The following is a 16,858-nucleotide window of genomic DNA, read 5'->3' as shown; positions in this document are numbered from 1 at the left end:
CTGTTCTGCTGTACTCCAGTACTTTAACTCCATACCAAATGTCATTTCATCTCTACCTGCTCAGCCCACCTGTCCATTTCGATTAAACATCATTGGATCTTGTGATGTTTTATTCATTTCCTTGTATTGTGAATACCTATGTCAGTGAAAGAGGAAATTGGTTTTCATTGAAAGCAAGAAGAAAATTCTCATTTTTTTTAGTTCTTCTGGGATTTCTGAAATTACCAAATACAGGCTGCAAATTTTTCTTCTCCTGACAAGAAGATGAATCTGACAAGATATAATCATTTAGTTTAGCAAATATTAATTGAGCACTGGAAATATGAGGTGGCCATGAATTGGAATTGACTGCACCAAAACGAACAACATGAGCAACAGAATGAAGTTGAGTGTTAAAGGAATAAAACAAAGGCCCTGCCTCTAGATAATGTTAGTAAAATGTGGGAAGGTTGGGATTATGGAGTCTGTTATAGGAGCAGAGAATTACAACATTTAAGCTAAATTAGGTATTCAGGAGAGGCTTCCTGGGAGAGATGACATAGGCGAAAATACTGGTGAATGCACATTACAACATCATTGTAAGTAAGTTGAATATCAAGTTTCCTTTCAAAATATTTCTTCATTTAGCAGGCTGGGTAAGTAGGTAAGAAAGACTCTTCAAAGAATATTATTCTGAGAAGAGAATTAAGCATTAAGCATTAAGAACAGAAACCACTATATCATGTGCTGTGAGAAATAACAAAGGGAAAAAGGGGTTCTCTATCCTCAAGGAGATAGGAATCTATCTGGGGAGAAATTAAATATGCGCTCTAAAATCTTACTATATAATACCCCGCCAAACTGAAGTTTAGAGAGGGGAAGAGTTTTATACATGGGAAGAGTTGACTAAGAGTAGAACTTAAGGCAAGGCTTAAATACAACTCAGATAAGGGGGCAGCAGCATGTGAACCACATGTTGCCGCCTATGTTGACAAAGAGTCTTTGTCTTTGTTCCGTCCATCCCTGGGCTGAATGAAGCAGGCAGGGGAAAGTAAAGGTCTCTAATCTAACTACAGCTTCCAAAGGGTTTGTGATGTAATAACACAGTGTCCAGCTATACATCCATACATCTACTCTGACAGAGAGCTAACTAGGAGGGGGAGTGAGCTAAAACACATAAAATTCCAACAACATTACAAGACTAAAAATAAACTAGCCATTTATAATTTATATTTAAGTATAACAATAATAAAATTGATAAAACAGCTAATACGTATATAGGACCTACTACTTATAAAGTTTTATAAAATTAGCTCATTTAATTCTCAAAATAGCTTACAAAGTAGGTACTACTATTCCTCCCAGTTTCTAGAAGGGGTAACTGAGAAAGAGAGTGAGTAATTATTCTTGCCTCCACTCTGGTTTTTCAACCTTATACTGCTAAGAATTTAGAACAGCGGTTAATAAAAGGGCATGCAGGTATACTGTGAGTATAAGTTTAAATCCCCATTTAAAATAAACTCAGAAAAATTACTTATGTCCTCCACCAGCTTAAGTGAAAGGATGCAAGATGGCATCTTAGCACAGCATTGTAAATATGAATGTTCAAGCAATCCACGAGGCTAAGAGGTAGTGTTACAAACTGGAGCATGCTTTAGAGACATTCATGTTTCTCAACACACCGAAGGACGGTCTCTTCAGTATTTGCCAGGGGGTTGAGGAATGCATCTTTTTCATAATATTTATAGACACGGAGAACACCATCGAACATAAATTATAATAAATGACCGTATCAACTACAGCAATAAAAGCAGCCAGTAATACAAACAGTATTTGAAATAATCATTGTCCCCAGCAGAGAAATATGACTCCCCAGGTACAGTGCGCTGCTTTCTCTTCCAAGCTCGGAAAGCACTTTACACAGAGTGATAGCTAGCATTTATATTATGTCCCATTATCATATAATTATTTGTTCATATAGTAGTCTTTCTTCTAGATTGTTAGACTTTAAGGATAAAGCTCGCGTTTACTCCTTCTAAGACTTAAACACCATCCTCCCGTCTAGAATGATTTAATGAAAAAATGGACGAACAATTTGCTGGGTAACTTTTAATAAAATATAAGGTACTATAAATCATTACTAAACCCAACTCCAAACTCTACTGCCATCAAACCGATTCTGACTCACAACACCCTACGGGAACGTGTGGAACTGCCATTGTGGATTTCTGAGGCTATAAATCTTCAAGGATCAGACAGCCTTGTTGTCCTCCTGGGGAGCGGAGCCACTGGTGAGTTCAAACTATTGACCCTAGGTTAGCAGCCCAATCAATGCACAATAAATATATACTACACCACCAGGGCGTCTTAAGATATCACTACAGTAGAGTTAACATTTTCAATCATATTTTAAGAGTTTCTGTTATTTTAAGGATAGACCCTAAACTCTCTCAGATGGTAGTAAGGCTTCTCTACAGGGCAGCCTGAATCTACCTTTCCCGCCTTACCTCCTCCACTCAGTCAGATCCTGTGCATCTGGCGCAAGTGCTATCCTGTCTCAGTAAGCTTTACCTCTGTAACCTCTCTGCAAGTTTTAGATTATGAAGCCCCATCAGTATAAGATGCTTAAGCATACTTTTAAAACACTGCTGTTTATGACTACACAATTATAAAAATTGAGGAAAAGAAACAGTTTAAGCAAATAAGATAAAAAATTTAAATAGAAGTTTTCATCCTTTCTTCCTACACATTATACACTTCTGCATGTACTCCCCACTTTGAAATGACTCTGACTTAAAACAGAAGAACAAATGTTACAGTTTTTCTGAGAGTGAATTCGCTGTGAGAGTGAATTAATACATGCAAACAGCTCTTAGAACAACATACATGAAGCACCCTAACAGCATTCCCACCACTGTTATCAGTTCCTTTCCACTGGAATAATATCCTATCCCTCCCCCACCCTTGTTCCTGTGTGTTAGATCCTCAAAGGCCAGCCCTTCAAAGATTTATTGGAATTCATCTCTTTTCTTAAGGGGTTAGGGATCCTCACTGCAGGAGGAACCAAATCAAGGTTATCGGGAGATTAGCAAGAAGCCATGCCCAGAAGCCAAAATGAAACTGGAATTGTTAGGAAATTTTAAAGACAAGATTATGGATAATGATGAAAATTAAAAAGGTATCATTATTACGTCCAAGAAAAATACCATATTCAAGAAAGGAAAAATAGTCATAATACATTATCTAGCTCAATAGTAAATGGTTACATAGTTATGATAACAAAAACTCTATTAACAAAAGACTTAGATGTAACTATGAAAAAGATGAAGAATTATAAAAATCCTCAGCTTTCACTAGTGAAAGTCTGAGAGATGAACTATAAATGACAAGTTTACATATTTTACTTGAATGCTTACAAAGTGAAAATGCTAAAACATCTCAGTGATGGGCTCTGAGGAATGGAAGTGCAAAAGTGGAGCTTTATAATGTTTATAATTTGTGTACGTATTATAGTGATCATATAATTAGAAAGCAAAAGGGATTTCCTTAAGTTTTAAAATAAAAAGCCTTTCACATGAAGGAGAGTTAAGCTCATGTGTTCAATGACAGGCTCCTGAAATCCCACTAGGAGAACAGAGAAAGGGCCTGGAAGTGTGCCAGAAAGAGAGGAAAAAAGGGCAGTGAAACAAAGTGAGACAGAAAAGGCAGGAATTCCAGAAAACAAATAATATTTCTGGAAAGAAGAGGAAAAGCAGAAAGAAAAATCATAAAGGAAATAATCCAAGAAATTTTCCTCAGACTGAAGACCATGCATATTAGATTGAAAGGGTCACTGCCCAGCAACAAAAGACAAACGAAACCCAAACCAGGGTATATGGACACGAAATGTAAGGGCAACAGGAAAAACGAGAAGATCTTACAAGCTTCTAGGAAGACAAAAGAAATTGTGTAAAATGGGATCAGGAGTCCAGACAGCGCCTATTCCTCTCAATGGTAACACAGGATGTTAAAGGCAACAAAACTATGTCTGCGAAATTCCAAAGGAAACTGGATAGGATATCCAGCCAATTTATTAACTAAGAGGGCAACTTATGGCATCTTACAACACAGGAAAGATACATGTTTATACATTTGTTTAATACATCTTTCTCAGGAATCTACTCAAGAATATATTTCTACAAAACAAGAGAACCCAATAATAGAAGCCCAGAAATGGAAACTTACACATTAAAATGTGTGCGTGCAACCATGGGAGCAGAGCAGGGAGCCCCCGAGGGAGTACAAAGGACAGACTCTGGGGCCAAAGCATGGTACCCCATTGGACCTGACTGAAGGACACGCCTAGAGATAAAAAACCAGACCTTGATTTACAGGTTTTTCTTTTAAAATGTTTCTCTTTTAATTAATTTATTCTTCTATGTGTAATTGGTTTCCTGTTTTGTTGTCGCTGTGTTCTCATCACCTATCTTGCTATGGCTTGATTTTTTGGTGCATATTATTATCTCTACAGGTCTATCTAGATAAGATAGATTGGATGAATAGTCTGGAGGAGAAAACAACAGGACCAATGGTTCCAGGGGGACACAGGAGAGGGGGAAGTGGGGGTAAGGAAGTGGTGCTGACCGACCCAGGGACAGGGGAGCAACAAGTGATCCAAAATCAGTGGCAAGAAAGGTGTGAGAGACCTGGTAGGGATTCAGCAAGGGCAAGGTAACCGAGAGAAATTACTGAAACCAAATGAAGGCTGAGCCTGATAGTGGGACAAGAGGAAAGTAAAAGGAAATAGAGGAAAGAACTAGGTGACAAAGGGTATTTATAGAGGTCCAAATACTGGCATGTACATATGTAAATATATTTATATAAGAGGTGGGGAAACAGATCTATGTGCATACTTTTATAGGTTTAGTATTAAGGCAGCAGATGGACATTGGGCCTCCACTCAAGCACTTACTCAATGCACGAACACATTGTTCTATTAAATTGGCATTCCAGGATGCACACCTTCCAGACACGATTGCTGAAGAAAAATGTGTGCATAAGCAAACGTGGTGAAGACAGCTGACAGTGCCCGACTATCAAAAGATATAGCATCTGGGGTCTTAAAGGCTTGATAAACAAGCGGCCATGTAGCTGAGAAGCATCAAGGCTCACATGGAAGAAGCACACTAGCTTGGCTGACCACGAGGTTTAGAAGGGACCAGTTATCAAACATCAAAGAACTAAAAATCATATCAGTGGGTGCCCACCTTCCTGATACGATCAATGAAGGGAAACAAGTGCATAAGCGCAAATGTGGTGAAGAAAGCTGATGGTACTCGGCTATCAAAAGATAGCATCTGGGGTCTTAAAGGCTTGAAGATAAACACGTGGCCATCTAGTTCAGAAGCAACAAAGCCCACATGGAAGAACAACACCAGCCTATGGGACCACGAGCTGTCGAAGGGATCAAGTATCAAGCACCAAGAAACAAAAAAATCTATCATTGTAAATGTGGGTGAGTGCAGAGTGGAGACTCAAAGCCCATCGGTAGCTAACCAGACACTCCCTTAATGAAGGGTTGTGGGGAGATGAGCCAGTCAGGGTGCAGGGCAGCAACGATGAAACATAAAACTTTCCTCTAGCTCTTAAATGCTTCCTCCACACCCCCCCACCCCATTCACTATCATAATCCCAATTCTACCTTACAAATCTGGCTAGACCAGAGGATGTACATTGGTACAGATAACAACTGGAAACACAGGGAATCCAGGACAGATGACTCTTTCAGGACCAGTGGTGAGAGTAGTGATGCCTGGAGGGTGGAGAGAATGTGGAGTAGAAAGGGGGAACTAATTACAAGAATCTACAAATAGCCTCCTCCATGGGGGATGGACAGCAGAGGGCAGAGGGAGACCTCGGACAGTGTAACATATAACAAAATAATAATAATTTATGAGTTATGAAGGGTTCATGAGGTAGGGGGCAGTGGGGAGGGAGGGGGAAAATGAGCAGCACATGTTAAGGGTTCAAGTAGAAGGCAAATGCTTTGAGAATGGTGATGGCAACAAATGTACATATGTTCTTGACACAGTGGATGTATGTATGGATTGTGATAAGAATTGTACAATCCCACAATAAAATAATTTTTTTTAAATGTGTGTGTGCGAGTGTGTATTTAAGAGACAAAAAGCCTCTTCAGGGTTATGGAGAAGAGATATCCCAAGACAATAGTTGTACAGAAGGCCTGGTCAGAAATCACTCCAAAATGGATAGAGCTACCATACTGGTGAGGAGAAGCTGGCTGAGTCCCCACAGTGAGAAGAGATTTGGACTACTGGGGGAGAGTTTGGCAGTGTGTGAGTGATAGACGGGGAGAAGACGAAGCAAGGAAGAAAACGAGACAGTTACAAGTGGCAGCACATGCTAGGAAAAGCAACACTGGAGGGCCAGGGCAGTCAGACTTCCTCACGGCTCTGTTGGAACAGCAAACTTAATGTAAAAGGAGTGTTAAGGTAGCCAAAATGTAGAGACAGTTCTCCTGAGAGAATGATGGCTCAGGACTGCTAGAGGCATGGGGGGAAGTGAAAGAAAGCTAAATCCTTCTATCTCGTTATGAATGGATAAAATCTAAATTTTGTAAAAACATAACATATTAATTATTATGAGTAAATACTCAAGGAAATCGTTAAAAGAACTGCTTGTAGAGAGTAGAAAATGGATGGCAGCCAAGAAGAGCCACTTTTCCTTAACAAGCTTTATAAAACTACCGAGTCTTTTGACGGTGGGCATATATAGATTACGGGGGCGGGGGGAGAACTGATTGTGAAAGAAAAAGTACATCTGACGGGAAAATGCATGTGCTGTTCCAGCCTACTTCTATGTGTCAGTCTCAGGAAGACAGAAGACTGTGCTAACTGAGTTTAAGAGCCAGTTTGTGAGACACAATCCTCTTCTGATTCTTCCAGGTGGAAGAAATTTATTTCTGTGAACTTGCTACTTGTTAAATAGTCTGCCAATTCTTTTTAAAATTTCTTGCTGTAATGTTGGGAGAGGTATACCAGGATAAGTCAAAAAGTATTGCTATAAAACCACAGAACTTTATTTCAAATAAAGGTACCAAAATGGGAATCTATTTTTGACATATCCTTCATCTAGGTCTAGACACCTCTGAAAGCATTGTTTCTATCCCTCTAACTTCTCCCAAAGAATTCTGTGCTCTTTGATGGTTGTTGTGAGGTGCCAGTGAGTTGGCTCCACTTAGGTACAGAGAACAAAACACTGCCAAACTCTGCGCCGTTCTCACAATTAAGATGTTTGAGCCCACTGTTGCAGCCACTGTATCAATCCATCGCACTAAGGGTCTGCATCATTTTTGCTAACCCTTTGCTTTACCAGGCATGATGGAGTTATGTAGGAACTCACCCCTCCTGATGACACGCCGAAAGTCAAAAACAAAGTCTCGCAGACCTTGTTTTTAAGGAACCTTTTCTAAGACAGAACTGTTCACTCTGGAAAGCCATGGACAGTCAATATTCTTCATTAATCCCATCATTCAAATGCATCCATTTCCCCCCTTTTCTTCCTCATTCATTGGTCCGCTTTCGTGCCCAGGTGAAGTGACTGGAAACACCATGGCTTGGGGCTTGAAGTGACATCTTAGCCTTTTAACACTCTCAAGGAGTCTTTGGCAGATTTTCACAACGTGATACATGGTTTGATTTCTTCACTGCTACACCCATGACCAATGCTTGTGGATCCAAGGAAGTAAAATCTCTTCTCCACTTATGATGATGTTGTCTATTAGTCCGGTTGTGAGGATTTTAGTTTTCTTTACACACCAATGTCTGTGGTCTTTGATCTTCATCAGTAATTGCTTTTATACTTTTTGGTTTTAGTAAGGTTGTGTCATTTGATACTGCAGGCTACTACTAAGCCTTCCTCCAATCTTGATACCATGTTCTTCTCATCTAGGATAGCTTCTTGGACTATTTGTTCAGCATACAGCTGAACTACGTATGGTGAAAGAACACAACCTGGAAACACACCTTTCCTGATTTTAAACCATTCAGAATTCCCTTATTTTGTTTGAATTACTGCCTCTAGGTCTATGTGCAGATTTTATATAAACACACTGAAGTGGTCCAGAATTCCCATTCTTCTCAATGTTATCCATAGTTTTTTTATGATCCAGACAGTTGAATGCCTTTGTGTAATTAGTAATTCACAAGTAAATATCCTCTGGAATCCCCAGCTTTTAGCAAAGACCAACCTGATGTCAGCAATGCTGTGCCTTGTGCTGTGTCCTCTCTGGGCATTTGGGCATCCTCAAGGGGTTCAAACAGTACTCCCTGAAGCACTCTTTGAGTTGGGGAACAAAAAGAAATCCGAAGGAACAAGACCAGGGTTATAGGGTGGATGGGATAAAGATTCCCCAGTAAAATTCTCATAGGACGGCCCTTGCTACCCTCAAAGAATGAGCAGGTTCATTGTCATGATAGAAAAACAATCCTCAGTGCAATTTTCCAGCCTTTCTCTTACCAATCATAACCTTCTGTTTTCTTAAAACTTATTCATAACAAACCCGTGGGCATCCTTTGCCTTTAAGAAAATCTATCAAGATCACCCTTTTGGAGTTCCCCCAAAGAGTCATCATCATCTTTAAAAATAACCTTTTGAACTGACCTCTTAGCCCTCACTTAACTGGCCCAGCAGATTCACTCTGATGCCACTGTTTAGATTAGACCATTTTCATTTGTGGGTAGCCTAATAAAAAAGTATACTGCAGAGAGGACGTGTCGGATGCCATCCACTCATTGCAACCATGTTTAAACATATTTTTGTTTGGAATAAACCTGTGCATGTATAAATTGGAACCCCCATGGCAATACTTTTTGACTTACCTTCTTATAGTAACATCATCACGGTTATTGAAAAAAAATTAATGTATGTGAAAGTACTCCGTAAAATATAATGTATTTCAGAATTTATAACTATGCGGTTATAACAATTATAAACCATTGCTGTAGAGCTAATTCGAACTTGCAGTTACCTTTGGCGGGGCAGTGGTTAGTAATGAGCATCTACCAGCCAACCACACCTGGAGAGAAAAGGGGGCCAGTCTGCTTTCATTATGACTTATAGCTTCCGAGACCCTATGGAGCAGGTTCTGGGCTGCCGCACAGGGTTGTTATGAGATGAAATCAACTTGATGCCAGTGGGTGAGTTTTCACAGCAAGCCTGTGGAACAGCACAGAACTGCTACTTAGGGTTTCCAAAGCTGGAGCCACATCTTGCTCCAACAGAAGGACAGGTGGTCCCAGCACCAGCCTCGAGGTTAGCCGCTAAATGTTCAACCACATATTGCTTCTATTAGGTCAAAGATTCATGAAGGTATGATCTGTATTTGAACCAGTTCTTAATTTCTGTCAGATTGAACCATATATTGTATAAATAAGTAATAGGATTAAAATGTTGAGGAATTCATGCTAATACTATTAACAAGCTATAAATTAATTATAACATCAATTACCTTCTATAATAATAACTGTGAATATTAGTTTTGAAGTTCACTTAAAACCAGACTTTCTCCGAATTGCTAATTATAATCTAAAGTAAGACAAATTAGATGTTCCATTTACCAGATCTTATCAGAAGTCACCCTGAGCTTATTTTATAAAGCAAATAAAATATAAAGGCATTCAGTTGACTTTTTGAAAAGTTAAAATATACAACAGGCCCTTAAATTTATGTTTCAAGATATTTCCAGCTCTTACCTGTAATACAGCAGCAAATAAGAATACTACTATGAAGATTACAGTCAAAGAGGTATGACCACTTTTCATCAAATGAATAGTGTAGAGGAAAATTAAATGTCCAGGAATCACTAAAAGCAGCAGAACTTGGGCAGACTTATTATTTACTCCTAGAAGAGAAAACGTAAGTATCAGTAAAATACAATCATATTTTAGCTAGTGGTAAGCCGCAGCTATCAACGTCTGAGGATTACATTCTAGTTACATACTATAATGCACAGCAACATATAAAATTCAACTGCTGCAAGTACATTTCAATTCTTCACAATTCATTTTGTTCTTTGAAAATTCCCTATATCATAGAGTTAAATGAAAGTGACTGATAAAAATTTTGTTATGGAGAACATTGGTCATACTTTAATTTCATCTTAAGCATTGCAATTATAATGACACCCACCACTGCTGGGTAATTTCCGGTTCACAGTGACCCTACTGGGCAGAGAAGAGCTGCCCCACTGGGTGCCCAATACTGGGAATCTTTACCGGAGCGGTCAGCCTCCTCTCTCTGTGGGAGTGGCTGGTGGGCTGGAATTGCCAGCTTTGGGTTAGCGGCCTAATGCTTAGCCTATCTCACTGCCTCTCCACATCTATGTGAAGAATAGCTGTTCTCCAATTGATTTTGTTTTTAAATTTCATGGGAATCCAAATACATGAAATGGATTCAGGTTTACTGTTTCTTTTTTGTTAGTAAAAACTTTCTCATGAGTATACTAGGTTCATAGTTCATTCTTGGATCCCTAAAACAAATAGTTTTGTCTTTTTATCATCCCTACAAAATTAACAGTAATTCCCATCTTAAGAGAAAATAGAAAATGTGTCAAGTATGAAAAATATTTTCATTGTAATTATTATTTTAAAGATTGCTGACACAGGAGAGAGAGAGAGGGCCCAGACTTCAACCCGGTGCGCCAAGACATGAAAGCAACATACCAGCATGAAGCAAGGAACCCACAGAGGGGTCTGCGGGGCAGGTCCCAATCCCAACTATGTGGACCCTCTCACCCCTTCCCAGAAGGATGGACTTCAGAGGACAGCACTGCAGCTGCAGCTCAGGGAGAGGGGCGCTTCTGATCAGGAGCAAATAAAGAGGGAAGGAGAAAGAGTGAAACACATCCCGGCCCACCAAGTCTGACAGTGATATTCCTGCTCAGAGCAGCCAATGGACAGAGAGAACCATAGGACCTGCCCTACCAGGAGACATGACCTCCTGCACTGACTCATAGCACCACAGGGGGCAGCAGTGGAGACACGATGCAAGAGTTGTGTCCGATCTGACCCTACCACACCAGTTAGAGTAAAACACTAAGAGCGTGCAGTGGACCAGCAGGAAGTCCCCACGGAATACCAAAAAGACTTTGGGGCCAGGGCATGGTGCCACATCAGACTCAACTGGAAAACACTCCTATATGTCAACAGACTGACCTGGAACTATTTATAGACTTTTCTCTTTTTGCTGTTGGTTTGTTGTTGTTATTTTGTTTTGCCTTGTTTTTGTGCAAGTGAGATAAAAAATCTGGAGAAGAAAACAATGGGACCAATGGTGCTAGGAGGAACAAGGCAAAGGGGGAGGTAGGAGAAAGAAAGCGGGTACCAACAAACCAAGGGACAAGGGAAGAGCAAGTGATCTAAAATCGATGGCGAGGAGGGGATAGGATGCCTGGAGGGGCTTGATCAAGGGCAATATAGCCAAGAGAAATTACTGAAACCTGAATGAAGGCTGAACATGATAGTGAATGAAGAGGAAAATAAAAGACATTAGAAGAAAGAACAAGGAAGCAAAGCACATTTTATAGAGGTCTAAATATAGGCATGTATATATGTAAATACATTTATATATAAGGATAGGGGAATAGGTATAGGTACATATATTTATTTGTGAAGTATTAAGGCAGCAGATGGACACTGGGCCTCCACTCAAGTACTCCTTCAATGCAAGAACACTTTGTTCTAATAATCCAGCATTCTGTGCTGCTCACCTTCCCTGACACGATCGCTGAAGACAAAGCAGGTACATAAGCCAATGTGGTGAAGAAAGCTGATGGTGCCTGGCTATCAAAAGATATAGCATCTGGGGTCTTAAAGGTTTGAAGATAAACAAGCGGCCATCTAGCTTAGAAGCAACAAAGCCCACATAGAAGAAACACACCAGCCTGTGTGATGATGAGGTATTGAGAGGATCAGGCATCAAAGACCCAAAACAAAACAATTTTTTCATATTGATGTGAATGAAGGAGAGGGCAGAGTAGAGACCTAAAGCCCATCTGTAGTCAATTGGACATCCCAATCAGAAGGGTCGCCAGGAAGAGACTAACTAGTCAGAGTGTAATATAGCACTGATGAAACACACAACTTTCCTCTAGTTCTTTAATGCTTCCTCCCCATCATGATCCCAATTCTACCTTACAAATCTGACCAGACAAGAGGTAGAAACACAGGGAATCCAGGACAGATAAACCCCTCAGGGCCAATAATGAGAGTAGCGAGACCAGGAGGGTAAGGGAGAGGTGAGGGAGAGAGGGAGAACCGATCCAATTATCTACATATAACCCCCTCCCTGGGGGACAGACAACAGAAAAGTGGGTAAAGGGAGACATAAGTCAGTGTAAAAATATGAAAAATAATCATTTATACATTATCACGGGTTCGTGAGGAAGGAAGGGTGGGTGAGGGAGGGGAAAAATGAGTTGCTGATACCAAGGGCTCAAGTAGAAAGAAAATATTTTGAGAATGATGAGGGCTACAAATGTACAAATGTGCTTGACACAATCAATGTATGTATGGATTGTGATGAGTTGTACGAGCCCCCAATAAAATGATTTAAAAATAATTTTTTAAGAGAATGTTTTGAAAAGAATGGCATCATATGTACAAATGTGCTTGACACATGGATATATTTATAGATTGTGATAAGAGCTGTAAGAGTCCCCAATAAAACGATTAAAAAAGAATTTAAAGAGAGCTGATAATAATAAGGCTGGGCAGTTTCACTTGTCTTTTCACCAAGGAATAATGTGACATGAATTTTGAGCAATATCAACTGTGGTCTTGCTACTGTTGTTAGGTGACCCGTAGCCACCTTGTGTACCACAGAATGAAACACCGCCCGGTCCTGCACCATGCCCACAACTGTTGCTCCTGTGTGCTCTTAGCTGTTGGCAAGCACATGCCTGGCTGATATCAGCAATGCAGCGTTCCTTCCAACTAGGGTCATTTCCTGTGCTCTTGTTTGGGATTAAATGCCTGGATTTAGAAAGGCCTGCAAGAATAGTATGCCAAAGGTAGAACACAGATGTCCCTCAATTCCCTAGCAATGCTTTTTTGTGTGCATGCAGTTCCACTCTCCTGATCCACACAAAGTATCTTGAGAGAAGGATGAAAGTGGGAGAAAAATAATTATACAAATGTTCTCCAGCAACTGCTGAATTAATGAAAATGTTTTGTTCACTGAAATAAGACCTCAGAAAGAAAAACTGCATTACTCCCCCCTGAGAAAACAGGTTTTCAACAAATGCTACCTATCCATAATCTCTTCTAGTCACAGCTTCCGGGACAAAATAAGCAAAAATTTTCAAGCACATACCTGGACCAAAAAAAGTTCTAAATGGATGGTGACAGCCTTTGGGTTCCTCAGGCAGTTCTCCGGGAATGCTATGTAAATGCAGGTAGGTAGAAATCCTGCTAGCCTGAATGGCCACCAAATTACCACCAATACCTAAAACATAAAGAAACGCAAAGCCATGATCTCATACTGTAAACTTACAAGCACCTCTCTGACAGCTTGCCACGTCCCAGGCTATGAAGACGAGGCTTTCTTCTGAAATGTTTATTTATTTAAGGTTGAAAGAGATACTAATACGGTGTCGAAGCACTGTCCTGAAAGAGTAAATAATTATTTGTTCACGACTGACTTGCTGCCTGGTCTGGAAGTAGATCAAAGCAAGTAATAATAAGAAAACCAACGTCTTGCTGTGAATTGGGGAGAAGGTTTATGTAGTACATCATCGATTTCCTACACAGCGGGTCATATGCACTTTGTTTCATCTCCGTCACTGCCACCCCCTCAACGTACCGTCATTACTCCCACCTCCTCCCTGTTCCTGCTGCCATCCTTCCTCCTCTCCTAACCCTTCGGGATCCTGTCCGTGGGCAAATGCTGCCCTGTTGAAGAGAATGATCGATTTTTCTCCCCTCACTAGTGGCTTCTCTTGTAGCCCTATTGCCTGGCTGATGATGGAATCGTAGGAAGCTAAGGGTCATAGTCTCGGGGGCTCTACCAGTTTAGTCACCCCATAAGGATGCTCCCTTGTAGGACTTGGAGTGCTGCTCCTTATTTATCTCCCACCGTACCCAGGATCTTCTAGTGTGAATCTTCTCAAGCAGACAGTAGCAGTAGCTGGACACCTTCTAGTTCTTTGGTCTCGGGATCGTGCAGACTGATGTGTGCAGGCTTCATTGATTTAACGGACTGCTTCCATGTACCTTTCTGTTCTATCACTCTTGCTTCCTCTGGACAGGGAAAGACCAGTAGGCGTACCTTCGATGACTGCTCATGAGCTTTTAAGACCCCACTCACTATTCATCCAAGGAAGGTTGTAGTGCATTGTCTCTGTGCACTGTCTTGCCATTAACCTTGCTGGGCCTTGAGACTGTGTTCCTAAATCTCAAGGCCCAGCAACTCATTCCCTCCAGGTGTGTGGTTCTGAGATGTTTTCAAAACTTTGCTCCCTGTATGGTCTACTGCATTCACCAATATATTTGCATCAAAGGAAGCAAGCACTTTTTTAAAAAAGTTATATCACAACCAAGATATAGACCTATAAGACATTTCATTTTTGTCACCTCGACAATAGGAAAAAATAAGATAGATTTATTCAACTTGACAAAGCTTATCCAAACAATGGAAAAGAAACAAAAACAATGTGAGCAAATCACCTATCGACCTGGATTATCCTCTGATATACCCCAAGGAAGAATTCATGCCAAGGGATTAAACTGATCCTAAAATGATACAGAGAATTTTACATTTGACAAAGTACAGGCAGAACAAACAGGCCAGTAGGAAAAAGGAACGGCAACTTTCCCATTCCTTCACAGTGCTGACTGCTGGCTGGTTGACTGTCTAGAATACCTGAAGGCTCCACACCAAAAGGGAGCGCACCCCTACTACCAGTTATTTCCCACAGGTCTCCGTCAGGTGACCATGAGACGACTGGGATGGGCCGGAGGCATGGAAGAGCCAACGCAAGCAAGAAACCCCACCTTGTGAAAGCCCTACCCTCGAGGATGAAGAGCACAGACTGCCGAAGTCGGGGCCAGAGCCTTGCACTGAGTAATGCGCACTGGCAGTCTCTCAAGTGAAGAGGAGCGGGGGCAGAGAGAGCTAACCATTCTCCCCGACACCGACATACAGCCAGGGTGACACACCTCGCACTGCGCAGAAGGCAGCCAAAGCCAACTGATAAAGAAATGTGAAGGTAATGGTACACCGAATGGGCCCTGTTGGTGGTTAAACATCTGGCTAACTAAAAGGTTGGTGACATGGCGACTGGACTCTGGGAAGATCACAGCCTTGGACACCCTGTAGAGGTAGTTCGATTCTGTCCTACAGGTCATTGAGTCAGAATCACCTTGGAGGCAACGGGTTGGGTTTTTGGTTTGAGTGCATCAAAGGAATTATAACAACCCTTAAAGTCAAATCTGGGTCAATTACTAATCCAAATAACTCGGTTCTCCACAGTAACAACTGATCAGAATAAAAGGGCTGTACAGCTCTCAATTTCTCAACAACAGTGAGCTCAAACATAACAATGGGAGGACGGCACAAGGCTGGGCAGTTTCCTTCTGTTGTGCATAGGATCACTATGAGTAGGAACTGACTCGGCACAATATCCACCACCACTGAATAAAAAATACATCCCCAGAGCCTAGGCCATTGCCTATACATAGCAGTGGCTTAAAAATATTTGTTAACTAAGTGAAAATGATTATCTTATGGGAAAAATTCACTTAAGAATGACTTCTAAATCTATAAATTATGTTAAATGCTGTTAGGTGCCATGGAGTTGGTTCCAATCCACACCCACCCTACATGAACGAACAAAACACTGTCTGGCTCTGCACACCCTCCCCGCCGGCCTCCTGTTTGAGCCTGTCCATGCAGCCCCTCGGACAGCCCATCTTCCCAAAGGCTTCCGTCTTGTTTGTGGCCATGCTATTTTACCAAGCAGTAAGACGGCCTTCTCTAGGGATTGGTCTCTCCTGACAACATGTCCAAAGTACGTGAGACAAAATCTCACCATCATTGCCTCTAAGGAGCCTTCTGGCTGTACTTCTTCTAAGCAGATTGGTTTGTACTTTTGGCAGTACGTGATACTTTCAATATTCTTTGCCAATACCATAATTCAAATGATTCTTCTCCAGTCTTCCTAATTGTACGTCCAACAGTTCACATGCATATATGGCAACTGAAAATACCATGGCTTGGTTCGCATAGTCACTAATAACTATCCCATTTCCCTAGGCTTGGGCCTATGTTTTAAACTCAAAGAATGAACTTTGAACACTGTTGCCAGTTCCCACTGAGTTGACTCCAGATAGTACCTTATGTGTAACCCAACAAAACACTGCCTGGTCCTCCACCAACCTGACACCCTTCAGTGTGCTTGAACCCACGGCTGCAGCCACTGTGTCAGCCCATCTCACTGCACTGACCTCTTAACACAATGAATGGTCTTTCCTGATGCCATATCCAAAGCAGCTAGGTCAAGTCTCTCCATCTTCACGTCGAAGGAACAGTCTGGTTGTACTTCTTCCACCACAGACTGGTTTGTTCTTCTGGTTGACAATGATATATTCATATTCCTAGCCTAAACCACAATCCAAATGTGCCCATTCTCTTTCAGCCTTGCTTCACTGTCCAGCTGTCCCACACATTAGGAGTGATTGACAAGATCGCAGCTTGGGTCAGGTACACGTTAGTCCCTTGTATTGTTTCAAAGATTGATTTGTTCATCCTTTTGGCAGTCCACACTATATTTAATATTCTTTGCCAAAACTTCAGTTGAAATGTATCCTTTTTTGTCTTTCAT

General features: G+C 41.1%; 1 protein-coding gene across 2 annotated transcripts in view; it reads right to left on the bottom strand.

The window, feature by feature from the left end:
- Window positions 1-16,858, bottom strand: part of SLC41A2 (solute carrier family 41 member 2) — a 144,659-nt gene that overhangs the window by 28,041 nt on the left and 99,760 nt on the right. For both annotated transcript variants that reach the window (XM_075551057.1, XM_075551055.1), the window contains exons 9-10: window positions 13,351-13,482; window positions 9,732-9,880 (exon numbers count right to left, since the gene is read on the bottom strand). In XM_075551057.1, coding sequence (XP_075407172.1) covers window positions 9,732-9,880; window positions 13,351-13,482 — 281 coding nt within the window. The remainder of the gene's footprint in view (window positions 1-9,731; window positions 9,881-13,350; window positions 13,483-16,858) is intronic.

Source organism: Tenrec ecaudatus, chromosome 6 (genome assembly GCF_050624435.1).
Source record: "Tenrec ecaudatus isolate mTenEca1 chromosome 6, mTenEca1.hap1, whole genome shotgun sequence".
In the NCBI taxonomy this organism is placed as follows: domain Eukaryota; kingdom Metazoa; phylum Chordata; class Mammalia; order Afrosoricida; family Tenrecidae; genus Tenrec; species Tenrec ecaudatus.
This window is presented reverse-complemented; position numbering and strand designations above follow the sequence as displayed.